The 26,925-nt window shown below is 43.4% G+C and overlaps 1 protein-coding gene across 1 annotated transcript in view; it reads left to right on the forward strand.

The window, feature by feature from the left end:
- The window catches only part of DEPTOR (DEP domain containing MTOR interacting protein), a 186,230-nt gene extending 159,727 nt beyond the window's left edge, over positions 1 to 26,503 (forward strand). Inside the window, exon 9 of the mRNA XM_054498937.2 lies at positions 25,145 to 26,503. Coding sequence (XP_054354912.1) covers positions 25,145 to 25,273 — 129 coding nt within the window. The 3' untranslated portion in view covers positions 25,274 to 26,503. The remainder of the gene's footprint in view (positions 1 to 25,144) is intronic.
- Positions 26,504 to 26,925: the final 422 nt, after the last annotated feature.

Genomic DNA, 26,925 nt, shown 5'->3' on the forward strand with positions numbered 1-26,925 from the left:
TAATATGATCTAGACTTTTTAAAGTTTATATTATATTCAACTGCTCTTAATAATAGTAATGCCCACCGGGTGTGGTGGCTCACGCCTATAATTCCGGCACTTTGGGAGGCCAAGGTGGGTGGATCACCTGAGGTCGGGAGTTCGAGACCAGCCTGGCCAACATGGAGAAACCCCATCTCTATTAGAAATACAAAATTAGTGGGGTGTGGTAGTGCATGCCTGTAATCCCAGCTACTCGGGAGGCCGAGGCAGGACAATCGCTTGAACCTGGGAGACAGAGATTGTGGTGAGCCGAGATTGTGCCGCTGCACTCCAGCCTGTGCAACAAGAGTGAAACTTCATCTCAAAAAAATAAAAATAAAATAATAATAATAATAATAATAATAATAATAATAATGCCTTTCTTTTGTAAAACATTTGTCAGAGGATGTCACATTTCTCATTGTATTTTCCCAACTTTCTGAAATAGAGGTGAGTAAGTACTATCAACTCAGTTTCACATGTAAGATGATGGAGACCCAAAGAGGTTGCTCAGGACCAAGTTAAGAGTAAATTCTAGGCCGGGCGCAGTGGTTCACACCTGTAATCCTAGCATTTTGGGAGGCTGAGGCGGGTGGATCACCTGAGGTCAGGAGTTTGAGACCAGCCTGGCCAACATGGTGAAACCTCATCTCTACTAAAAATACAAAAATTAGCCGGGTATGATGGTACATGCCTGTAATCCCAGCTACTCGGGAGGCTGAGGAAGGAGAATCACTGGAACCCGGGAGGTGGAGGTTGCAGTGAGCCGAGATGGCGCCACTGCACTCCAGCCTGCACAATGGGAGTGAGACTCCAGCTCAAAAAAAAAAAAAAGAGTAAATTCTAACTCTGTCATGCCATGAATTCCATTTCCAGGTACTGGGCTGGAATAGAATCCTCTTATTTAAAACAAGCATAAACAAGAACACAGAGATCCTTGAGTGAATGCCCAGACTAGATTTTCTTAACTTTTACTACGTGTCAGAATCATCTGGGAAACTCCTAGAAAATACCCAAAGATACAGACTCAGTTGGTCTGGGGTAAGGCGCAGACATCAGCACGGTTTGGAAACTCCCAGGCAATTTTAAAGTGGAGCTTAGAGAGAGCCTACTGGCCCAGACCTCTTAAAGATGGATATGATGCTGCGTAATCTGGTCATATTGTTGGATGGAGGGCTGCATTGATTTTCATGCCTCAAATTCAAATGGAAGGTGGTGTTCCACAGTTTATGAAATATATTGTGAAGGCATTTAGATGTGTACTTTTTTTTTCTTTTTTTTCCTGGAGATGGAGTCTTGCTCTGTCACCCAGGCTGGCATGCAGTGGCATGATCTTGGCTCACTGCAACCTCCGCCTCCCAGGTTCAAGCGATTCTCCTGCCTCACCCTCCCAAATAGCTGGGATTACTGGCATGCGCCACCACGGCCAGCTAATGTTTTTTGGTACTTTTAGTAGAGACGAGGTTTCACTATGTTGGCCAGGCTGGTCTTGAACTCCTGACCTCAAATGAGCCACCCACCTCGGCCTTCTGAAGTGCTCGGATTACAGACATGAGCCACTACGCCTGGCCTAAATGATGTACTTTTGACGTTGCAGTATTTCCTTGCACAGTACCATTTTACACACACATTTGGGAATTTATTAGCTCCACTTGATGTAAAAATTTTCTTGGAGCAAACCAAGCAAAGAAACAGCTCCAAATCTTTTTTTTTTTTTTTTTCCTGAGACGGAGTCTCTCTCTGTCACCCACGCTGGAGTGCAATGGCACAATCTCGGCTCACTGCAACCTCCCCCTTCCAGCAAATCAAGCAATTCTCCTGCCTCAGCCTCCCAAGTAGCAGGGGTTACAGGCGCCTGCCACCATGCCCAGCTCATTTTTTGTGTGTGTTTTTAATGGAGATGGGGTTTCACCATGTTGGCCAGGCTGGTTTCGAACTCCTGACCTCAAGTGATCCACCCACCTCGGCCTCCCAAAGTGCTAGGATTATAGGCATGAACCACTGTGCCCAGCTCCTCCAAATCTAAAACCAGTTTTTTAAAATCAAGTATTGCAGCCGGGCACAGTGGCTCCTGCCTGTAATCCCAGCACTATGGGAGGCTGAGGCAGGAGGATCACCTGAGGTCAGGAGTTCGAGACCAGCCTGACCAATATGGTGAAACCCCATCTCTACTAAAAATACAAAAACTAGCCAGGCGTGATGGCATGTGCCTATAATCCCAGCTACTTGGGAGGCTGAAATAGGAGAATCACTTGAACCTGGGAGGCACAGGTTGCAGTGAGCTGAGATCGCGCCATTGCACTCCAGCCTGGGCAACAAGAGCAAAACTCCATCTAAAAAAAAAAAAAAATCAATATTGCTCGTGCACTCATCTTGGTTACTTTGAATTGTCATACCTGTGCCATGTGACATGCAAGACACCTGGCCCGTCTAATTGCCAACGTAAGTAAAACATAGCTCTTGTTTCATGTACCATACCTAGTGATGGTACCCATGAATGGCTTTGGTCTTGTACCCTAGAAAGCCTCTACTGTTCTCTTTGAGCAATGGACACTTTTTTAAAGAATGGGAAAATATCCTTTATACTATCCCGAGGAAGGTTCAAGGAGGGCAGTATCTTATTAATTCAAATATGCTTTGAGTCTTGAGTTTTATTTCATTTATTTATTTATTTATTTATTGAGATGGAGTCTCACTCTGTCACCCAGGCTGGAGTACAGTGGCTTGATCTCGGCTCACTGCAACCTCTGTCTCCTGGGTTCAAGTGATTCTCCTGTCTCAGCCTCCCAAAGAGCTGGGACTATAGGCGCACACCACCATGCCTGGCTAATTTTTGTATTTTTAGTAGAGACAGGATTTCACCATATTGGTCAGGCTGGTCTTGAATTCCTGACCTCAGGTGATCCACCCACCTCGGCCTCCCAAAGTGCTGGGATTACAGGCATGAGCCACCGCACCCAGCCAAGTTTTAAAATATGGATTTTTTTCTGCTGAAAAGAAAATGTTTACTTCTCCCCACCCCTCCCCATAATGCCTAGACCCATATCCAGTCCGTTTTGGCAGGAGTTTGTGCTGACTGGTGAAAAGTTCACAGAGCAGGGTGTTAAATGGGCCTTACTCTTGTGATGGAGAGAGTGCAGAATGCCAGCTATCTGCATAAGGGAGGCCCAGAGAGGCCCTCTGCATCTCTGAGGAGAAAGCTGTCTTTATCATGGCCAGATGTGGCCAGCTGTGTAATTGCTGATCACTGGGGCCTTAACTGCCCTGTGTTCTGGGTGAGGTGACCGCCTGCATGTACCCACAGCTGGGTTAATGAGATCAAGTTTCACTTTTTAGAGCTAGAGTAATCAGGACCAGGCACAAACCATATCCTTGTAAGCCTGGGGGTGCATGGGTATCCCCTGCCTTGGCCAAGCCAGGAGAGGCCAAATACCATGGTGGACCCTTGTCTGTGTAAGCTGGAATCCTGGGCTGTGATGTGTCTGCAGAGAACAGACTTTAGTGTCTCCAATCCTGTGGGAGTCAAATGTCCTTTCTCTTCAGTTATTTCTGATATTGTGGAAATAGGATATGTATTAAAAGAAATTACTAAAAAAAGTACCTTTTTGAATGTTTAGGGCAGGGACACTACTCTGTCTGATACTATAATGGTGGATGCAGGTCATTATACATTTGACCAGAGCCATAACATGTGCAACGCTAAGAGTGACCCCAGTGTAAACCGTAGACTCTGGGTGATAATGGTGTATTGTGTAGGTTCATCAATTTTTTCTTTTTTTTTTTTTTGAGCTGGAGTCTCACTGTGTTGCCTAGGCTGGAGTGCAGTGGTGTGATCTTGGTTCACTGCAACCTCTGCCTCCTTGTTTCAAGCAATTCTCGTGCCTAAGACTCCCCAGTAGCTAGGATTAGAGGCGTGCCACCACACCCAGCTAATTTTTGTATTTTTAGTAGAGATAGGATTTCACCATGTGGGCCAGGCTGATCTCTAACTCCTGACCTCAAGTGATGCACTCACCTTGTGCTGGGATTACAAGTGCAAGACGCCATGCCCAGCCTCATCAATTTCTTTGTTGTTGAGACAGGGTCTCACTCTGTCACCTAGGCTAGAGTGCGGTGGCTTGACCTAAGCTCACTGCAACCTCCAGGTTCATCAGTTGTAACAAATGTACCACTCAGGTGGGGGGTGTTGATAATGGGGGATGCTGTGCCCATGTGGGGCAGGAGGCATATGGGAAGTCCTATAGCTTCCTCTCAATTTTGTATGAACCTAAAACGATCTTAAAAAATAAAGGTTATTTTAAAAATACTAGTGAGGCACAGTGACTCATGCCTGTAATCCCAGCACTTTGGGGTCCCAAGGTGGGAGGATCACCTGAGCCTCAGGAGTTTGAGACTAATCTGGGCAACATAGTGAGACTCCATCTCTACAAAAAATTATTTTTAAAAGCCAGGCACAGTGGCTGACGCCTGTAATCCCAGCACTTTGGGAGGCTGAGGCGGGTGGATCACCTGTGGTCATGAGTTCAAGGCCAGCCTAGGCAACATGGTGAAACTCTGTCTCTACTAAAAATTCAAAAATTAGCCAGGTGTAGTGGCATGCACCTGTAATCCCAGCTACCTGGTAAGCTGAGGCAGGAGAATCCCTTGAATCCGGGAGGTGGAGGTTGCAGTGATCCAAGATTGCACCACTGCTCTCCAGCCTGGGCGACAGACTAAGACTCCGTCTCAAAAAAAAATAATAATTTAAAAATGCATTATTTGCATTTACTTATGTGCTCCATCCTGCTGTAAGGATTTCATGCCCATCCCTTCCATTTTATCCATCACCTCCCAAAGCTGACTGTACCCCATGCTTCCTCAGAGCTCCTGCCCATATTCCATCCCATCCCAGACACCAGTGCCAGCACATCTCATCAACACAGTGATCCCTCTAAGTCTCTGCTTATCTTTACCTTAAACTTCCTTCTCCTGATAATCCCCTCCCCTGTTTCCATCATTGCCAACATTTTTCTTCAAGTTAGGCAGCCTTGATACTGGGAGCTCTCTTGTCTCCTCAGTCTCCCTGCTCAAACCTGGGGAGCTTCCATTTTTACGCCTCCTTTCAATTCCCACTGCTGTGACTTGAGTTCTGCCTCTTTCATCCTCTGTCTCAAGCCTGAGGGATGAGTCCTTTTTTACCAGTCTGGGAAAAGGAAAGGGCCTGGTGGTGAGCTGAGGCTTCTCCCTGTTAGCAGGGCTGGCAGTTGGGATGAAGAGCTGGACACAGAGTGCGGGAGAGTGAGAACAAGTTGGAAACTAACAGCACTTCCGCCTTTACCTCTCACTTCAGAGAACAGGTTGTAACCCATCAGCATCTAGCCTCTGTATTAATAACTTCCTTTTCTAATATTTATTCCATATTCCCTGAGCCGTCAGCAAGCACTTCAGTTACTTATAGTTCCCAAAACTTCATTCTTATATGACACTAACTTTCTTTTTTTTCTTTTCTTTTTTTTTTTGAGACAAAGTCTTGCTCTGTCACCCAGGTTGGAGTGCAATGGCATGATCTTGGCTCACTGCAACCTCCGCCTCCTGGGTTCAAGCAATTCTTCTGCCTCAGCCTCCCGAGTAGCTGGGCTTAAAAGGTGCCTGCCACCATTCCCAGTTAATTTTTGTATTTTTAGTAGAGATGAGGTTTCACCACATTGGCCAGGCTGGTCTCGAACTCCTGACCTCAAATGATCTGTCTGCCTCTGCCTCCCAAAGTGCTGGGATTACAGGCGTGAGTTACCACACCCAGCCAACACTAACTTTCATTCCTGAAGGTTCCCAAGTGGGACCACAAGTGAAGCTGGTGATGAAGGCTGTGACCTTGTTGGCTGGTGGGGGCCTTGAGTCCACTGTTGGTCGGTAGGGCCGTCAGCTGGGGAGCAGAACTGCATATGGAGCAACGGAGAGCAAAGCCGAGCTGAAATCCTTCAGCACCTCTGCGTCTGCCTCTCACTGCATTTAACCATAACAGCCATAAGTCATGGTGGCTCCTTCGCTTCTACCTTCCAGGTATTATGGAAAATTCTTTTCTGGCCAACTTGAATCTGGAACTGTGCAGGAAAGGGAATCTGAAAAATGTAGTTCTGGTTTGGCCAAGTTGACGCCACAAAGCTCCACCCTCTTATTTGATTCATGTTCTTCCTCACAACTGGTCCAGAAAATGCGCTCTGTGCAAGTGTGAGCCAGGAATGGGGGAATGAATGTGAGAGTCATCCAGTAAAGGAGAAGTGAGGATGGGCTGATAAGGGGGGTAGAGAGCTTTTGGTGAGTATCATACCTAATACATGCTACTGGATATGGAATTTTTTTTTTTTTGAGACAAAGTTTCACTCTTGTTGCCCAGGCTGGAGTGCAATGATGCGATCTCAACTTACTGCAACCTCTGCCTCCCGGGTTCAAGCAATTCTGCTGCCTTAGCCTTCCAAGTAGTTGGGATCACAGGCATGCACTACCACGCCCAGCTAATTTTGTATTTTTAGTAGAGACAGGGTTTCACCATATTGGTCAGGCTGGCCTCGAACTCCTAACCTCAGGTGTTCCACCCACCTCTGCCTCCCAAAGTGCTGGGATTACAGGTGTCAGCAACTGTGTCTAGCTGTGAGCTATGTTTTATAGTTGAGGCTGAAAGTGTTTGAGTCACAGCTTCTTGTGTAACTACGTGGCAGAGCCAGAAGCCAAGCTAGCCCAGGTCTGTCTGGCTCCAGAGCCCTTGGTCTTTCCATTATATCACAGCACCCTTCAAATGTGTGATATTACCTGACTTTTCTGATCCTCAGCTTTCCTTCAGGCTGATATTGGCAAAATGTTATTCACTCTGCCAGAGGTTAGATGTTCTCTAGGAATGAAGATTTTGAGGGATCTCAATCTCCAAATCCATAGATTTATCTGACTGGTGTGCTAGGCTCCTAAAGATGACAAGACACAGATGACTCACTGGCCCGCATCCACTTTTTAATTGCCAGGCAAGGATTTACTACCAATCTTTAGCCAAGTCAGTATGGAGCACTCTTTAAGCCTTTAGCATGACTTCTTGAACTGAGTCAGTCCTGAGTAGCTTGATTGGCAACCCCAGTCCTTGCTTGGTCCTGAATATAGCTATGTACTGGTAGACAAATGAAGGGGCCTGTAATCCCAGCTCCTCGGGGGGCTGAAGCAGGAGACTTGTTTGAACTCAGGAGGTGGAGGCTGCAGTGAGCCGCGGTCACACTATTGCACTCCAGTCTGGGTGACAGAGTGAGACCAAGGGTCTCTGGAGCAGAAACCAGCTACTTGGCTCTCTCCCCTGGGGGCATCCAGCAAAGGATGTTGAAGGTTGCTTAGTCCCAATCTCATCACACCCAAAAAGAGGTTGCTCCATGCTCAGTCCTATTTATAATCATTTTACTTTTCCCACCAAAACACTACCAACAAGATGGTGGTATAACTGTGTGTCTCTGCAAGCATGTACACACACACACACACACACACACACACTGTATTCTTAGCTGAGATCAGGGCAGCTCCACCTTGGAGGAAGAATCGGATATGCTGACTCACCCTTACAGGTTAGATAATGTCACCAACACATCCTAAATCACCCCCTATGAATGAAATATAAATATGAAAAAATGCATTGCATTTATAAAAACAAAGCTGTAATGTGATTAGTTGCATGATTAGTAACTTTTTTTTTCTTTTTTTTTTTGAGATGGAGTCTTGCTCTGCTGCCCAGGCTGGAGTGCAGTGGCGCAATCTCAGCTCACTGCAATCTCCACCTCCCGGGTTCAAGCAATTCTCCTGCCTCAGTCTCCCAAGTAGCTGGGATTACAGGTGCCAGCCACCACGCTTGGCTAATTGTTTTGTATTTTTAGTAGAGATGGGGTTTCTCCATGTTGGCCAGGCTGGTCTCGAACTCCTGACCTCAAGTGATCCACCCACCTCGGCCTCCCAAAGTGCTGGGATTATAGGCGTGAGTCACCGTGCCTGGTCATGATTAGTAACTTTAATACTGCATTTTGTTTAGTACTTAATCTTTTAAAATCTTTGTTATATTAATTTTGCATTTTTGGCATAATCTGGAAAAAAGAAAAATAATTTCTGGGTGTTAAGTAGTTATTGATAAACATTTATTGCTAAATTTTGCTAAATATTGATAAACAATATTGCCAAACAGATACTTGGGCAAAAGATTCTTACGGAGGAAAAAATTTGAGATCAGGGAGGAAGTTTGTCCTTGTGGAACCTCTTTCCTCTTTGCTATAAGCTTGTGTGGGAGTGATATATGTGTTAAGACTCTTGGCCAGGCGCAGTGGCTTATGCCTGGAATTCTAGCACTTTGGGAGGCTGAGGCAAGCAGATCACTTGAATCCAGGAATTCGAGACTAGCCTGGGCAACATGGCAAAACCCTGTCTCTACAAAAAATACAAAAAAATTAGCCAGGCATGGTGGTGCATGCTTGTAGTCCCAGCTACTCAGGAGGCTGAGGTGGGAGGATCGCTTGAACCCAGGAGGCAGAGGTTGCAGTGAGCGGAGATGGCACCACTGCACTCCAGCCTGTGAGACAGAGTGAGACCCTGCCAAAAAAAAAAAAAAAAAAAAAAGAAAAGAAAAGAATGTGTCTCTTGCTGTTGGAACCCCTCCTTCCCATCCCATTCAAAATTACAGGGTATTCTAAAGAACTTCCTATATCCACAGTAAAAGCAAATGTTGTATGGGGGTGTAGGAATGTAAGAATGAGAATTTGTTCTTAGGTGATAGATACCTTTCCTTCAGTGGTAGAGGAGGGAGTCCACAGAATCTTGTGGTTATAGTGTGTAAATGTTGCCTTCTTTTCAGCAACTGGAGTGCAGTGGCACAATCTTGGTTCACTGCAACCTCCACCTCCCAGGTTCAAGTGATTCTCGTGCCTCAGCCTCCCAAGTAGCTGAGATTACAGGTGCCCACCATCATGCCCAGCTAATTTTTCTATTTTTAGTAGAGATGGGGTTTTGCCATGTTGGCCAGGCTGGTTTCGAACTCCTGATCTCAGGTGATCCACTCGCCTCGGCCTCCCAAAGTGCTGGGATTACAGGCATGAGCCACCGTGCCTGGCCATGCAACTGAACACTTCTTATAACGTTCAGAAACCACCAGATAGAGAGAATGCTGTTTGTCCTTAATGCAAGCAGCCCTTGGAGTTGTTTCTGGAGCTGTCATGAGCTGCCGATGGGAAGGTGACATCAGTGTTGGTCACAAATTCTCCATTCAGCCTGATCTATGCCTCTAGAGAGAATTCCCAGGAAGGCAAGTTTTTGCCCTAACTTTGGGAATCCAGTATGTGTGGACTGAACCGGGGTTCCCCATACCTCCCCCTCTTTTATGTACACCACAATCACCCTGTGATTGACCCACTCTGCTGAGCAGAGCATACCAAGAGGGAGCCTAGATCTTAAACAGAGCTTTGATTGATTGGGGCTGAAAGGGGGCAGATTCTGTATGAGACCAGCAGGCATTACAAATTTCTCAATTTGAAACAAAAATGCTTTAATGCTACTTATTGTTGTTGTCTTATTGTGAAAGGTAGTTATTCTTACATATGGTTGGCTTTCTTTCAAGGTCAATTGCACAGTCTGTTCCTTGGGGGCACTGCATAGCCCTATAGCATGCTTAAAATGCATAAAGCTTAGAGGAAGACTAGTTCTCTGGAGAGAATCCTGTGTTTGTCCAAAAACTGGATCCCTGCCTCCTCCCACACAGTCACTCTGCAGCCAGTTGCATACTTGGCAGAGAGATTTATGGGGCTGAACATACAGCTGCAAGTTTTCTTTTCTTCTACTTTTTTTTTCTCCCAAGAACAGTGTCCTGCTGTCAGGGCTGTGTGCACTAGACACAAACACATAACTTATTTACTACAGCAGTATCCAAAACTCCTAAGTAGTGTCCTTGCTGAATGTGGATGTTTTCATGAATATGAAACATTCTAAAGATGTAAGGAATTCCTAGATACAAGCCAATCTTGACTCAGTTTACATCTCTGTCTAATATTTTGGTGAAGGACCATCCAGGAGTCTAGTTACACTGTACAGCTGTTTCAGTTCTAAAGCAACTTGGTTAATGTGGATACCTTATGGTCAAGATCAGAGATTCCTTAACAGAATTTGACTGCTCTGTTTCCTTTAAAAGTATGCTGATTGTTTATAGTGGCTTCTGGATTCTCTGTCCTTGGGAGGTTCTCTTAGATTGAAGCAAATTCTCTCTCATACCTTGTGTTGGTTTTTGTTTTTATTTTAATTTTTCCTTTTTGATCTGAATAAATTACATCATCACTTAACACCTATTGCCATTTCCAAGACAGAATCCCAACAGGCTTTTCTGGGTATGGACCCATGCAATGGTTTGTCTGCCTTTCAACAATTCGTATTCTCTTGGCCGTTTGGGGGAACAGGGATTGTGCAGAGGGAAGGATGGAAGAGGAAAACCAATATTTATTTAACATTCAGTGGTAATAAACACTGGGATTAGAACTTAGAGTTGATCCTCATAATAAACTTGATCCCCATTTTACAGATGAGTAAATTATAACTCAGATAATTTCTAACTTGCCCAAAGTAATACAACTAATAAATTGTAAAGGTGAGAGTTAAAGCAATTTTTTATTGAACTATATAGAAAGTGTACAGATTATTTATACACATCTCCAGTTATTACAAAGTGAACTGCTAGGCCAGGCGTGGTGGCTCACGCCTGTAATCCCAGCACTTTGGGAGGCCAAGATGGGTGGATCACCTGAGGTCAGGAGTTTGAGACCAGCCTGGTCAACATGGTGAAACCCCATCTCTACAAAAATACAAAAATTAACTGGGTATAGTGGCAGGTGCCTATAATCCCAGCTACTTGGGAGGTTGAGGCAGGAGAATCGCTTGAACCCGGGAGGTGGAGATTGCAGTGAGCTGAGATTTTGCCACTGCACTCCAGCCTGGGTGACAGAGCAAGACTCCATCTAAAAAAACAAACAAACAAACAAACAAAACAAAGTGAACTGCTATTGTAACCACTACCAAGAAAATTCTAAGACCATAGATTATTTGTATACTCTTGAACTTTATATGAATTAAGTATGATATAGTTATAGTATTGAGTACATATTTAGGAGTGGAATTACTGGTCATAGATTATGTATATGTATATAATATATTTAGAGTGATCTTCTGCCTAGCTGTTCTATGCTTTATTGAAAGTAGGACCAAACTATTATTGTCAAACTACTTGTTTATCTCTTGGATTCTGTGAGTTTTGTTTCATGTAATTTAGGCTTTTTTGTTGGGTGCGTGTATGTTTTTAATTTTCATATCCTTCTCATGGATTGGACTTTTGTCATTATAAAAGGTCTCTTTTCTGCAGCTCCCTTTATCACAAATCAAGTGTCTGTGTATGAGGTTTAGTTTCTGGATTTTTCAATTCTGTTATATTTGTCTATCTGTCTATACCAATACTACACTGTCCTAAAAGAATACAGCTTTACGATGTATCTTTTAGCTTTTTTGTCTGTTTGTGGGCATGGGAGAGACTCTCTTCTTACATTCTTTCATTTGTAGTGTTCTGAACCTCAGTTTACATATCCAAGAAGAGTGTTTTCTTTACAAATGTAATATAAGCAAACGCCTGGTCTAATTCTTGTAAACAGTAAACCAAAGTTGTTGGTTGTTGTTAATAGTAACTGGGTTTTTCAATCACTAACAAGTAGAAGTTATTTTTCTAACATAAAATTTAAGAACTGAAATATACTTTTTTTTTTTTTTTGAGACACGGCCTCACTGTGTTGCCCAGGCTGGAGTGAGTGGTGCAATATCAGCTCACTGCAGCCTCCGCCTCCCTGATTAAGTGAGTCTCGTGTCTCAGCCTCCCGAGTGGCTGGCTAATAGCTGGGATTACAGGTGTGCACCACCATGCCTGGCTAACTTTTTTATTTTTAGTAGAAATGGGGTTTCACCATGTTGGCTAGGCTGGTCTCAAACTCCTGGTCTCAAGTGATCTGCCCACCTCGGCCTCCCGAAGTGCTGGGATTTCAGGCATGAGCCACCGCACCAAGCCGTGAACTGAAATATACTTTAAAGTTCCTAATAAGTATATTTTTTTTCTACTCAATTTATCAGATGGAGAATGAACACTTTGAGAAGTGAAGTTGAATGTTGACAGCAACTCAGCTCATGAAGTCCAGGGCTGAGACTAGAGCTTATCTCCAGTCTCCTGATCCAATGTTTTCTTTATTACCCTGCACTTAACTTTAGCTTTGGGGGACCATCACTGAGGAGAGAAGGAAGAGAATGAGAGTATTCCTGAAGATAAACTTCTTTTTTTTTTTTGAGACGGAGTCTCACTCTGTCACACAGGCTGGAGTGCAGTGGCGCAATCTGGGCTCACTGGAACCTCCGCCTCCTGGGTTCAAGCGATTCTTCTGCCTCAGCCTCCCGAGTAGCTGGGACTACAAGCGCATGCCACCATGCCTGGCTAATTTTTGTATTTTTAGTAGAGATGGGGTTTCACCATATTGGCCAGGCTGGTCTCGAACTTCTGAACTTGCGATCCGCCCGTCTTGGCCTCCCAAAGTGCTGGGATTACAGGCGTGAGCTACCGCGCCCAGCCGAAGATAAACTTCTTAAGGAATTCATTTTTGCTATGGTTAAGCCAAGCTTTCTAGGCAAGTGAAGGGTGCCCCCCATTGAACATAGTAACATTCATGTTGTGTCGATCACCTCATACCGAATTTCTCACCCACCTACAGAAGACAGATGGTAAATTATTTAATCCTCTGCTGTCCCGTTTCTATTACGAAGCAAAGATTGCAACAACAACAAAGAAGGAATGTGAGTGGAATTGGTAATGTCAGTTAAAGGCAGAGATTAGGCGATGCCATCAGTCACTGTGACAAATGGTGTGTGTGGGGAGCTTGCTGTCTGAAGCATTGTTACCGTGGGTAATTATACACTTTATATTCATGTGTTATCGTTCCACCTGGAATCTTTAAACTCTTCATCCAGGAGACACTAATCTTCACCTTATTATTACGCCCTAGTGTCACTCTAGCAGAAGAATGGGGCTGCCAACAGGGGGAGGGAACTTCCTCCTTCTCCTCTAGGTTGTAATAAACATGGTTATTTGTTATTTGAACTCTGGCTGAAGATAAGACGCTATATGCCCCTGCCAGATATGGCCCAGGTGTAGAGATGAGTCCAGGTTATTGTTAAAAGAGTGAAAATGCCCCTGTCACATTCCCCATCATTTTCTTCCATCTATAAAGATGATGGCAATGGTGTTGGCAATGGTGGTGATAATGATGATTATCAAGTGAGCATTATTCCATTTTCAGGCATGCTGGAAGGAAAAGTCAAACGCAGTGTTCTTAAGAAATTACACTGGGCCCGGTGGCTCACATCTATAATCCTAGCACTTTGGGAGGCCACGGCGGGTGGATCGCTTGAGGCCAGGATTTCGAGACCAGCCTGGGCAACATGGTGCAACCCCTGTCTCTACTAAAATACAAAAAAATTAGCCAGATGTGGTAGTACACACCTGTAGTCCCAGCTACTAGGGAGGCTGAGGCACGAGAATTGCTTGAACCCAGGAAGTAGAGGTTGCAGTGAGCTGAGATTGTGCCACTGCACTCCAGCCTGGGTGACAGAGTGAGAGTCTGTCTCAAAAAAAAAAAAAAAAAGAAAAGAAAGAAAAAAAGAAATTTGCTATAGCCTGGCACAAAGGCTCACACCTGTAATCCCAGCACTTTGGGAGGCCAAGGCAGGTGGATTGCTTGAGCTCAGGAGTTCAAGAGCAGCCTGGGCAACATGGCAAAACCCTGTTTCTACAAAACTTAGCTTGGCATGAATGCACACACACTCCAGCTACTCAGGAGGCTGAGGTGGGAGGATATAGCTTGAACTTGGGAGGCAGAGGTTTCAGTGAGCTGAGATCACACCACTGCACTCCAACCTGTGTGACAAAGTGAGACCCTACCTCAAAAAAAAAAAAAAAGAGAAACAAATAAACAAATAATAAATAAGAAGAAAAGAAAAGAGGTACTTAGACACCAGGCTAGGATGCTCATCTATGTGGTATCTGTGCCTGTTTGGGGGAAGCTGATTATCCACTGCTCAGGGGGCAGAATAGCTGAGGTCTTAAGTGTACAAGTTTCAAGTCAGATCCTGGTTTCACCACTTACTAGCTCTGTGAACTTGGGGCAATTACTTTACTTTCTGAATCTACCCCCTCAATCGTGAGATGGAAATAAAAATAATAGGACCTGCGTTGGGAATTTTTAATGAAATTACACAGGTAAAGAGTTTTGGAAAATTGTTAGATGTTCTTATTAGCTATTATAGCACTGCCCATGCTGACTGGCAAGTTGTGACCTAAGAAGTAGTCTGGGAATATGAACTACTATGGTCTGAGTGTTTACACCCCCTCCAAATTCATATGCTAAAATCCTAACTCTCAAAGGGATCAGGTATTAGAAGGCGGGGCCTTTGGGAAATGATTAGGTCACTGGGTCAGAGCCCTCATGAATGGGATTAGTGCCCTTATGAAAGTGGCTGGGAAGAGATTCCTTGCCCTTCTACTATTTGAGGACACAGAAGGTGCCATCTACAAAGAGGAAGCCCTCACCAGACACCTGCCAGCCTTGATCTTGGACTTAACCAAGATCCAGAAATGGGAGAAGTAACTATTTATTGTTTATAAGCCAGTTTATGGTATTTGATGTTTGTTGTCGCAGCCCAAACAGACGAAGACATGGATGGACCCAATGGCTAGGCTTCCTCAGGTATAGGACAGAGAGGAGAAATAACAAATTATAAGAAGATAGTGCTTTATCTAAATGTGTATGACATTGCTTTCACAATCTGATATCATGTTATGAAAGCCAGATATATGATTTGGAGTGAAGTTTAAAGAAATAGGAACAATCAATAACTTTTCTTTCAAAAATCTAAATTTCAACAGCTTTCAAATATTTCTTAATCTACTCATGATTTTTGTTGCTCTGCTTCAGTCTCAGCCTTTTTCTTTTTGACGTTTTGGCTGCCAAAAAGCCTGAGTCCTTATTCTCAGGAGCCTGATTATTATCTCCGATAGTGGTTCTAAACTTAGTCATTTTTGTCCATCATTATTTTTATTAGTTTTGAAGTTTAAAAAATAGCAAAATTTCGCTCTAAAATTGAAACAGACTTTCGTCAAGTAATAATTTTTTTGTTTTTTGTTTTTTGAGACAGAATCTCGCTCTGTTGCTCAGGCTGGAGTGCAATGGCACAATCTCACCTCACTGCAGTCTCTGCCTCTCAGATTCAAGCAATTCTCATGCCTCAGCCTCCCAAGTAGCTGGGACTACAGGCACATGCCACCACGCCTGGCTAATTTTTGTATTCTTAGTAGAGATGGGGTTTCACCATGTTGGCCAGGCTGGTCTCGAACTCCTGACTCCAAGTGATGCACCCGCCTCAGCCTCCCAAAGTTCTGAGATTACAGGCATAAGCCACCATGCCCGACCTTTAGGCAAGTGATAATTTTAATAACTAAAACATCAGCCTTCTGCTTCCTTGAGGCAGTTAATGCTCATAGTCAAAGAATGCTCTCTTATAATACTAACAGGTATGGGATGAGCATTTAAACTAACTTTTGGTAGAAAAAATCCTAGCAGGGCCGGTCGCGGTGGCTCACGCCTGTAATCCCAGCACTTTGGGAGGCCAAGGTGGGTGGATCACGAGGTCAGGAGATCAAGACCATCCTGGCTAACATGGTGAAACCCCATCTCTACTAAAGATACAAAAAATTAGCCAGGCGTGGTGGCCGGCACCTGTAGTCCCAGCTACTCGGGAGGCTGAGGCAGGAGAATGGCGTGAACCGGGAGGTGGAGCTTGCAGCGAGCCAAGATGGCGCCACTGCACTCCAGCCTGGGCGACAGAGCGAGATTCTGTCTCAAAAAAAAGAAAAAATCCTAGCAGATAATTATGGGCACTGTTTCTCAATGTAGTTCTGTACACAAATCACCTGATATGCTCAATGAAATTGCAAATCTTGGGACATACCTCCAGAGGGTCTGATTTGGTAGGTCTTGGGTGAGATCTGAGAATTCATACTTAGAATGGGATCCCAAAAGTGACTCTCATTTACACTACGGTTTGAGAGCCACTTTTTTTGTATTTGGGTGTGCTTTTTCACTTGAGCAATTGAGCAGTGAAAAATGGCTCAAATAGTGTTAACCGAATGCATAGCTAGAACTTCTAACATGCAACTGGACTCCAAAAGTCTTTCTTATTAAGTGGTACATTTCCTAACGTAAGTATTCCAGAGAGATGGGCTGGATACCTAGTAGGGATGTCTAGGAAAGAATTCCACTTTTTATGGGAGTTGGATCAGGATGATCTGTATAACACAAATGAGTGGTCTACTTGATTAAGGTTTTAGTAATGGCTTGCTACTTAACATCTTGTTCTGCTTTCTGTATCATTTAACTGGGCAGCCTTTCCTACTCTACTAAGCAGATCTCAGCTCTCCCTGGTCATTTTCCACATCTATTTGTGTGTATCTTATCATTCTTTTCTGTCTGAGTCTTTCTCTATATTGTTAAATGTTTTATGTTATTTTCAGGGATAGTCAGAAGCAGCCTTCCCCTTCAATCCTTCATTCTCAAGATCAGAAAGAAAAAAACAAGAAGGTATTGAATGAATGCAACAATTTCTGGGATGCAAATTTCTTGGTGAATACAGACTTGCATGACAGTGAGAAGACAATTATGTAATCATAGGTGTAGTGTTTCTCCCCAACTTCACTCCCACTTTGGATGAAACAACTGAATCATTGTGATGGGACGCCAGCCTATAAGAACAAATGTGCAATTGAACAATCCCATGGGCACTCAGTCTATCCAGAGGATTATCGTACATCTGCCAGGACTGGCGCAGGGAGAGGAATTGGAGGCAAGATTATTTAGTGAGTTTGGCTTCCTATCAGGAGGAAGGCTGGAGTTCAGCCTAGGTATTTATCCCAACCTGATCACACCCTGAAATGTGCTGAGTCCTGCCTCCTGCTTCCTGTTAACTCTTACAAGGCTAACTTTGGTTCTTATAACTTTTCTTTTAATTCTTCAAACAGGGTCTCACTCTGTTACCCAGGCTGGAGTGCACTGGCGCCATCTCAGCTCACTACAACCTCTGCCTCTTGGGTTCAAGCAATTCTTGGGCCTCAGCCTCGAGAGTAGCTGGGATTACAGGCATACACCACCACGCCCAGCTGAGTTTTGTATTTTTGGTAGAGATGGGGTTTCGCCATGTTGGCCAGGCTGGTCTTGAACTCATGATCTCAGGTGATCCACCCACCTCGCCTCCCAAAGTGCTGGGATTACAGGCATGAGCCACTGCACCCAGCGGTTCTTAGAACTTTCCTCTAGTACCCACTTGCTTGGAGACATTACTTACCTAGGCTTCATATTACTTGTGAAAGTTTTGTTCTTCCTTTTCATTCAAGAATTTGCTCCTCATCCCTTCATTTGAAGGTGAAGGTACTACCTCCTTGTGGGAGATGAGTTACAGAGCAGTTATATGAGCTCATGATTGATCCCTTTTCCAAGAACTAGGGAAATGCAATCCCATCTTTGGAAACAGATCCGATAAAGATAATTATAAGGAAAAAAAAAAAAAAGTATTGCAACCTTACTTGAACTCTTGTTACCACCAGTGGGTGGCACCTAAGTCACCCCACCTCAAGTAGAAGGTAATAAGTTCCTAAGGTGGCTGCCCGCCATTCAGAGGTAGTCACGCATTCTGTGTGTTTGTGCCTGTGTGCTTTTGAATACAGAGGAGAAATAATTTTCCCCAGGCTGAGTGCTTCCTGTGGTTACTCATAATGTGTGTTGACTTGCAACACATAGTGTACCATAGATGTTAATTGAAAATTCATTATAACTGAATATGTTACATAGTAATACCTACATTTCTAGATCATTTTGTACATTTTTACTAACAGGACATTGGAATTGCTGGAACCACAGCAGTTGTTCAGACCACTTAGGGACAGATGACGTCTTTCCTAACAGCCTAAATCTATTTTTATTTTATTTTTTATTTTTGAGACCGAGTTTTGCTCTTGTTGCCCAGGCTGTAGTGCAAAGGCACTATCTCGGCTCATTGCAACTTCCGCCTTCCAGGTTCAAGCGATTCTCCTGCCTCGGCCTCCCAAGTAGCTGGGATTACAGGCATGCACCACCATGCCTGGCTAATTTTCGCATTTTTAGTAGAGACAGGGTTTCACCATGTTGGGTCAAGCTGGTCTCGAACTCCTGACCTCAGATGATCCACCTGCCTTGGCCTCCCAAAGTGCTGGGATTACAGGTGTGAGCACTGTGCCCAGCGTATTTTTTATTTTTATTTTTTTAATTTTAAAATTTATTTTATTTTATCGAGGCAGAGTGTCACTCTGTTGCTCAGGCTGGAGTGCAGTAGTGCAATCTTGGGTCACTGCAACCTCCGCCTCCCAGGTTCCAAGTGATTCTCCTGCCTCAGCCTCCCAAGTAGCTGAGATTACAGGTGTGCACCACCACACCTGGCTAATTTTTGTATTTTTGGTGGAGACCAGGTTTCACCATGTTGGCCAGGCTGGTCTAGAACTCTTTTTTTTTTTTTTTTTTTGATTTTTTATTTCTATAGATAATTTGGGAACAGGTGGTGTTTGGTTACATAAGTAAGTTCTTTAGCAGTGATTTGTGAGATTTTGGTGCACCCATCACCTGTGGTCTCAAACTCCTGACCTCAAGTGATCTGCCTGCCTCAGTCTTTCAAAGTGCTGGGTTTACAGGCATGAGCCACCATGACTGGCCCTAACAGCCTAAATCTAAAATTACTACCTTGAATATTAACATGATAAATGTTTTGAAGACATTATTTTTTGCCTTATTCAAGGAAAAAGTTTGAAATAAGTATCTAAGTTTACATATTATTCAGAGTTTTTAGTGACACAAAAAGAAACCCAAAAGCTTAGTTGAATAAAAACCTTCTTAAGAAGCTGAAAGAAGCTAAACATCAACACCGTAAGATATTTGAGTGGACCTAGGGACTGTTTAACAGTTAAGAGAAGAAACATTTGTCATCCACTATTCTGTGCATGCCTGAGAACTTGCATATACATATTTTACTTTATAAATTTGTTCTTATGTAGGGCTGTAGAGTATCCTGGAGGTCAGATTCCAGATGCAGCACTTAGTTGTGTGAACTTGAGCAAATAATTTAACCTCTCTGACATTTAGTTTGTTTATAAAGATTGCATTGGGGGCCAGGCATGATAGCTCATGCCTGTAATTCCAGCACTTTGGGAGGCTGAGGTGGGTGGATCACCTGAGGTCAGGAGTTCAAGACCAGCCTGGCCGACATGGTGAAACCCCGTCTCTACTAAAAATACAGAAATTAGCTGGGTGTGGTGGTGTGTGCCTGTAATCCCAGCTACTTGGGAGGCTGAGGCAGGAGAATTGTTTGAACCCAGGTGTAGGAGGTTGCAGTGAGCCAAAATCCTGCCACTGCACTCTTGCCTGGGAGACAGAGTGAGACTCTGTCTTTAAAAAAAAAGATTGCATTGGGGATGGTGGGTTGCCAGTGACAGAAATCAGCTAGCCTAACAACAACAACAACAAAAAATTGATTAGAAAGATATTAAGTATGTGAAACAAACAAAGGCAGATCCAGAGAACCAGGCAGATCCAGAGAATCAAGCTTTTTTTTTTTTTTTTTTTTTTGAGATGGGGTTTTGCTCTTGTTGCAACCTCTGCCTCCCGAGTTCAAGCAATTCTCCTGCCTCAGCCTCCCAAGTATCTGGAATTATTACAGGCATGCACCACCATGCCCATCCAATTTTTTGTATTTAGTAGAGACGGGGTTTCACCATGTTGGTCAGGCTGGTCTTGAACTCCTGACCTCAGGTGGTCCACCCGCCTCGGCCTCCCAAAATGCTGAGATTACAGGCATGAGCCACCGTGCCTAGCCTGGAGAACCAAGCTTCATAAAGGACAGGAACCAAGGCATATTTGGGGACCCAAATACCAGAGCAAATGAACTTTCCTGTGTTACTCAGCTCCACAGTCAGTGGTCCAGGAGACAGAGTCTGATTGGCTAAGCTTGGGGTCAGGTGACCCTGTGAATGGGGGAGGGCAGGTCATGTTGGTTGACATTCCTATCCATACTGCCCACAGCAGAGGAAACGTGATACCTGAAAAGGATATCAAGTCAATTGTAGCGAAATGAAGCTGGATAACCAAAAACAAACAGATGTCACCTTATGACTTTTAGGACAATTTTTATTAAGTGTGTAAAGTACTTGGATTGGTGCTTGAGAAATAATAGGTTTTTCAATATACGACTGAATTGATTGAGACGTTGCCTGCTATTTTGAAAAGGATCCTGCCTGTGATACTCTGCCTTCTAAACTAAATTGTAAGCTTCATGAAGGCAAAGATGCTGGTATTTATTAGGTTGGTGCAAAAGTAACTGCAGTTTTTGCAATTAAAAATTGCAAAACCACAATTGCTTTTGCACCAACCTAATAAATCTTTATTTAAGTTCTCCACACACTAGTTGGTACAAGATGTCGTGGGCTTTTTCTCCAGAACATCTGTGACAGAGGGTCTTCACCTGATCCTCTATACCCCTAGAGATGTGCTCAGGTGGCAGCACAAGTAAGAAGGTTTGTGGGAAATGAGCAGTTCACGGTGTGCTTGGTCTGACCCCACTCTTGACTGGCTGCTCTGGACAGCATGTGGGAACGCAAGGGAGTGAGACTGTCTTTATGCCTAGGGTAGCCGTGAATCAGCCTTACTTTATGAAAGAGTGAATTAGTCACAAACTTTGGCATTTGAGAAATGTGTGTGTGCATGCACTTAGAAAACAAAAACAAGAAATGACCTTTTTCTGTTTTTCTAATTTTTTTTATTTTTTATGTTTTTTAGGCAGGATCTCACTTTGTCACTCAGGCTAGAATGCAGTGGCATGATCTTGGTTCACTGCAGCTTCAACCTCCTGTGTTCAAGCGATACTCTTGCCTCAGTCCCCCAAGTAGCTGGGACTACTGGCATGTGCCACCACACCTGGCTAATTTTTTATTTTTATTTTTGTAGAAACAGAGTTTCGCCATGTTGCCTAGGCTGGTCTCAAACTCTTGAGCTCGAGTGATCCGCCTGCCTTGGCCTCCCAAAGTGCTAGGATTGCAGACGTGAGCCACTGCGCGTGCCCGGCCTGTTTTTCTAAAATTAAATTCAGTTGAAGTGACCATCACCAAAGTTGATGACAAGTTCAATGTCAGATCATTTTGGTGTCCCTTGCCTGTGTCCTTCCCATTTGAGATCATGTGCACCATTCCCCACCACAGCCCCCATCCCAGGGCTTTTAGGCAGTCCAGTAAAATGAACCCTGACCAGTATTAGTGACTGGTGCCACTGGCCCTTGGCCAGACAGCCCTGCTGACTGCCCTTTTCCTACCCCTGAACACCTGGGTAAAGGTCCTGTGCAGAGTTCACCAGGTGCTCATCCTCCCACACAGACAGCCTTGACCATCCTAGCTTCTGAGGCCTCCAAGAGCTCTGCAATCAAGAGGTACACGGGACCCCATCTTGAACCAAACCAGCCTCTCCCTTCTGTCTACAAGGATCTACCCACTGTTAGCATCAGGGCCCTCTTCCCTTCAATGTTTATTGTTTTGTTTTGTTTCATTACTTAACTAAGAGCTTTATGGAGATATAGTTCACATAGCATGCAATTTATCCATGTAAACTGTAGAATTCAGTAGTTTTTAATATATTCACAGAGTTATGTCACTATTACAACAATTTTAGAGCATTTTTATCACCCCTAAAAGAAACCCTGTACCCATTACCAACCACTGCCATGCCCCACCCCACCAGCCCTGCTCCCAGCCCTAAGTAATCAATAATCTACTTGCTGTCTGTGGATTTGCCTACTCTGGACATTTCGTATAAATGAGCTCTTATACTCTATGGTCTATTCTGACTGGCATCTTTTACTTAGCATAATGTGTTCAAGGCTCACCCATGTTGTAGCATGTTGTATGTTCCATTTTATGGCCAAATAATATTCCACTGTATGGATATACTGAATTATATTTCTCCTTTCCTCTGTCTTTTTTAATTTTTTAAATATATAGATATATATATTTTGTAGAGACAGGGTCTCACTATGTTGTCCAGGCTGGCTCAAGCAATCCTGCCTCAGCCTCCCAGAGTGTTAGGATTACAGGCATGTGCCACCACGCCCAACCTCCTTTCATCTGTTGATGAACATTGGGGTCCTTCAGTTCTTCAAGCTTCAAGCCACCCTCTCTTCAATGCTTTTCCCTCTGGTGGCCACAGATCAGGGACCACAAACTCACATGCCTGGCAGCCAGGTGTTAGGAAGATAGGAAGCCGTAAGGACTGTGGCAAATGAGTGTCCATGCCATGTGTAGAACAGGCAGGCTCTACTCAGCCATGGCCACATGGCCATCTACACCTGGTATGATCACAGCTTCTGATTGTCCCAGAGAAGCCAGAGTCTGGATTTTTTTAAATTTATTTATTTTGAGACAGAGTCTTGCTTTGTTGCCCAGGCTAGAGTGCAGTGGCAGAATCTCAGCCCACTGCAACCTCTGCCTCCCAGGTTCAAGCGATTCTCCTGCCCCAGGCTCCTGAGTAGCTGGGATTACAGGTGCGTGCCACTACGCCTGGCTAATTTTTGTATTTTTAGTAGAGATGGGGTTTCACCATGTTGGCCAGGCTGGTCTTGAACTTCTGACCTCAGGTGATCTGCCTGCCTCGGCCTTCCAAAGTGCTGGGATTACAGATCTGAGCCACCTCACCCAGCCCAGAGTCTGGACTTTTGTGCAAAGATTTTCTAAATTTTATTTTATTTTTTACTTTTATTTTTTGAAATGGAGTTTCCCTGTTGTTGCCCAGGCTGGAGTGCAATGGTGTGATCTCGGCTCACTACAACCTCCACCTCCTGGGTTCAAGTGATTCTCCTGCCTCAGCTTTCCAAGTAGCTGGGATTACAGGCACCTGCCACCACGCCCAGCTAATTTTTTTGTATTTTTAGTAGGGACGGGGTTTCACCATGTTGACCAGGCTGATCCACCCGCCAGGCTGATCCACCTCAGGTGATCCACCTGCCTCGGACTCCCAAAGTGCTGGGATTACAGGCATGAGCTACTGTGCCTGGCAGGTTTTCTAAATTTTAAATGCTGGTCAATTAAAACAAACATGATGTGCGACAGGACACACAATTGTGGTTAAGACTAAATGCTGAGGCCAGGTGTGGTGGCTCACACCTATAATCCCAGCACTTTGGGAGGCCAAGGTGGGAGGATCACTGGAGGTCAAGAGTTCAAGACCAGCCTGGCCAACATGGCGAAACCTCCTCTCTACCAAAAATACAAAAAATTAGCTGGGCATGGTGGCACACACCTGTAATCCCAGCTACTCGGGAGGCTGAGGTGGGAGGATCGCTTGAGCCTGAGAGATGGAGGAGATTGTGCCACAGCACTCCAGACTGGGCAACAGAGTGAGACTCCATCTCAAAAAAAAAAAAAAAAAAAAAAAAAAGTAAATGCTGAAATGTGATCCCTGAGCAATGCGGAGACATGGCTAATCTCAGGGAGCCTGCGAAGGGTCAGCTGGAGACAGGGCACTCACCTGGCAACTCCTGCCCTCTTATTTGGCAGTGCAAAAAGGCTATTCATCTCTTTGGAGAAGGAAATCCCTGTATCTGTGGAAAAGACAAGGAATTTGAAAGGCCCAAGTCTAGAGTCTAAAGCTCTGGGTTGAGAAGGAGGTGAAATTCTTCTCATTCTTTGGCTCATGAGTCTGCTGCAGCAGAAAAAAAACAAAGCCCAGGCTGATGCCTACATCAAATTACTGCTAAATTGTCTTGCAAATTACTGTGGCCTCGTTCAGGGTAGATTGTGACCTGCTTGTGTGACCTCGATTATGACTGTGACCTCCACCATAGTTGAAAACTGCTGATTTTGTATAAGATGTGCCCTGAATCCATGAAGACATATTTGTGGAACCAAGAAAAGAGAAACAGTAATAGTGTGATCTTATGTGGAGAAAACACCCTAGTCATGTAGGCTGGAGAGTGGAAAGGATCGAGATTTATGACAACAGTGAGTGTTTATTGAGTAAAAGCAGTCTGTGTACTACTGCCGGCTTTCTATTTTGTTTCGCCTGTGACCGTGAAAGAAGTGGGTATTTTTTGAAAGGAAAGAAATTAATAGAACTCAGCGTCGGTGTAGTGCTTGGTGTTTGCAAAGAGGTTTTAAATGCACTATCTAGTTTGAGCCTGTGAGAATAGGTGTTTTTACCTGTTTTACAAATGAGGCATTTATATCATTGAAACATAGAAGAGGAGAAATTACTTGATTAATGTATTCCACCAAAGGGACCTATAACTTAAATCTGTATCTTTGATTCTAAGTCCCCTCATCTTTTCCACAGTGACAGAGCTTTCCAATACTCTTCCCAGTACTCTCCAATTTTGTTGTATCTAAGTAATAAGTATAGATATTTTTGGACTTAATATCATGTTTAAGTTTATATCGATATTACCCACACCGAAAACAATAAAAGGAAATGATGGTTCCCAAGGTGTTTTGGTACTTTTTACATTCTTTGGTTGAGTCCTCAACACTAATAATTAATAATTGGGAGCAAGCGTGCCTGTGAATTACTGCAAGTGGAAACTGTATATATGTCATTAATTCTTACAACAGTCTTATAAGGTAGGTATTAATCTTATTATTATTATTAATTCCTATTTTAGGGTTGAGGGAAATAAAGCTCAGAAATTTAAATACCTAGCTAAAGCTAGTACATTTCTGAGTTAGGATTTAAGCCCAATTTTGTAAAACACTAAAACGATTTTTTTTTTTTTTTTAAATTATACGGCCTTCCAGAAAACGTGTAGCTCTTTGGAAATTATTGAATTGGAGTCGTCAGCTGGATACATTTGGATATTTTAAGAATGAAGTTACCTGTTATGGCTACACACTGTCTTTATTAAAGCTTTGTGCAGAACCAGGCGCTATAATAGATGCTCTTGCTTTGCATCTTTCCTTTAGGTCTGTCAGTTTGTTGTCTCTGTCAACGGGCTCAATGTCCTGCACGTAGACTACCGGACCGTGAGCAATCTGATTCTGACGGGCCCACGGACGATTGTCATGGAAGTCATGGAGGAGTTAGAGTGCTGAGCTCCTGGTCCTCCCAGCCCTCTAGCGGCCTGTGGGTGATGGAAGCCAGAATGACACAAAGCAATGCAAAGACAAGATTACCATTCAAATGGATGGTTTTGGACATACGAGTCTTCTCCGCACATACGAGTCTTCTCCGCACATACATGTCTAAAGTTGAGTTTTATACACTGAATGTGGAAGAACCGGGTATCATATGTTTTTTTAAAAAACGTCAGTGTAGAAAACATTCGAGAAACCGTTTTCCTACATGATAGAACTGCCTTACTAGATTTCTATTTGTAGCTCTCATTCATTGTTTTTATCTTAGTTTGCAGAAAGGTGTTGAAATGCTTCTCTAGCCCAAACAGCGACATGCTAAAGTCCCCTTCTTCAGAGTCAATAGAGTAGTTGTTAAAGGTTTTAAATTGTACTTTCTCCAAAATTAGTGTGCAGCTATTAATAGGGAATCTAGATTTCACCAAGATTCAAATCAAAGCAACATTTAAAGGAATAAGACCTGTTCACTAGCATTTTCAAGGGGGTTCTAAAGCATTGAAGTGCTTAAAAGCCATAAAAGATGACTTCTTAATTCCTGCCTTTAGTGTCAACTTTTAAGTTAATACAGGTTTCAATTGTGGCATTAGGAAAAAAAAAAAAAACCTTGTGATGCTATGGGTGGGGGTAGTTAGGGAGAGACTACATGAAATTGTGTGCCCCTATTTTCTTTCTGATCCTAAATCATTTTGTTTTATAAATCAGCTATAGCATCTTTCTAGAATTAATCCTGAATATGTTGAATGTTAAAATAGAGAAGTTTGTATATACACATAATTAAAAATCAACCCTTCTGGCAAGATTTCACTTTGAAGGTGTCTGTTTTTAAGGGAAGGCTAAAACTTGGCTGATATGTGATAAAACTTGAACTCTATATTGCCTCCTTAGCCTGAATTTTTACTAGCTTTCTAGTGTAACATATTCTAAGGACATGACATGCTGCTTATTTGGGGGGATTACTTTTCACCAAAATGATCATCTTGTGTTGTAACTTTTCAGCTCACTTGTATATACGCATGTTTTCATTTTTGGTCTAGAAAATAGTGCATTTTGGGGCTCAGTGTGCAGAGGAAATTCCTCAAAGTGCCAAATTAGGGAGTCAGGAACTACTAAATTCTTCATTCCAAATAATGGATCTGAATGACGAGGTTAATTTTTTATCATGCATTAACAAAATAAAATATGAGAATTGTACCACAGCCATTTCTTTTCATTAGGTTATCGTAATGTATAGGTACTGGTGGAATGGACCTACCGTGCTAAATATGTTACAGATATATATATATATTTCTGGTAATCCAACTTTTCTGATTTGTAGCTTTAGTCAGAGAATAGGATTTTGGAGTGACAGAGAATGTCTAACAGTAATACTGTTGATATACATTTGAGAAATACTATCACCTCTGTGTGGGTGTGCATCTGTACTGTATGGCAGGCTCTGTGCATTTAATATATATGATATCCTTTAACCCTCAATACAACCTTGCAATGTAGATATTAACAACCACATTCTTCAGATGTGGAAACTAAGCCTGAGCAAGTTTTAAAATGGTCTCTAAATTCACACAGCTGCAGGAACTACTAAGTGAAATAGGCTGAATGTAAACACAGGTTTA

The sequence above is a fragment of the Pongo pygmaeus genome, chromosome 7, assembly GCF_028885625.2.
Source record: "Pongo pygmaeus isolate AG05252 chromosome 7, NHGRI_mPonPyg2-v2.0_pri, whole genome shotgun sequence".
NCBI classification, from domain to species: Eukaryota; Metazoa; Chordata; class Mammalia; order Primates; family Hominidae; genus Pongo; species Pongo pygmaeus.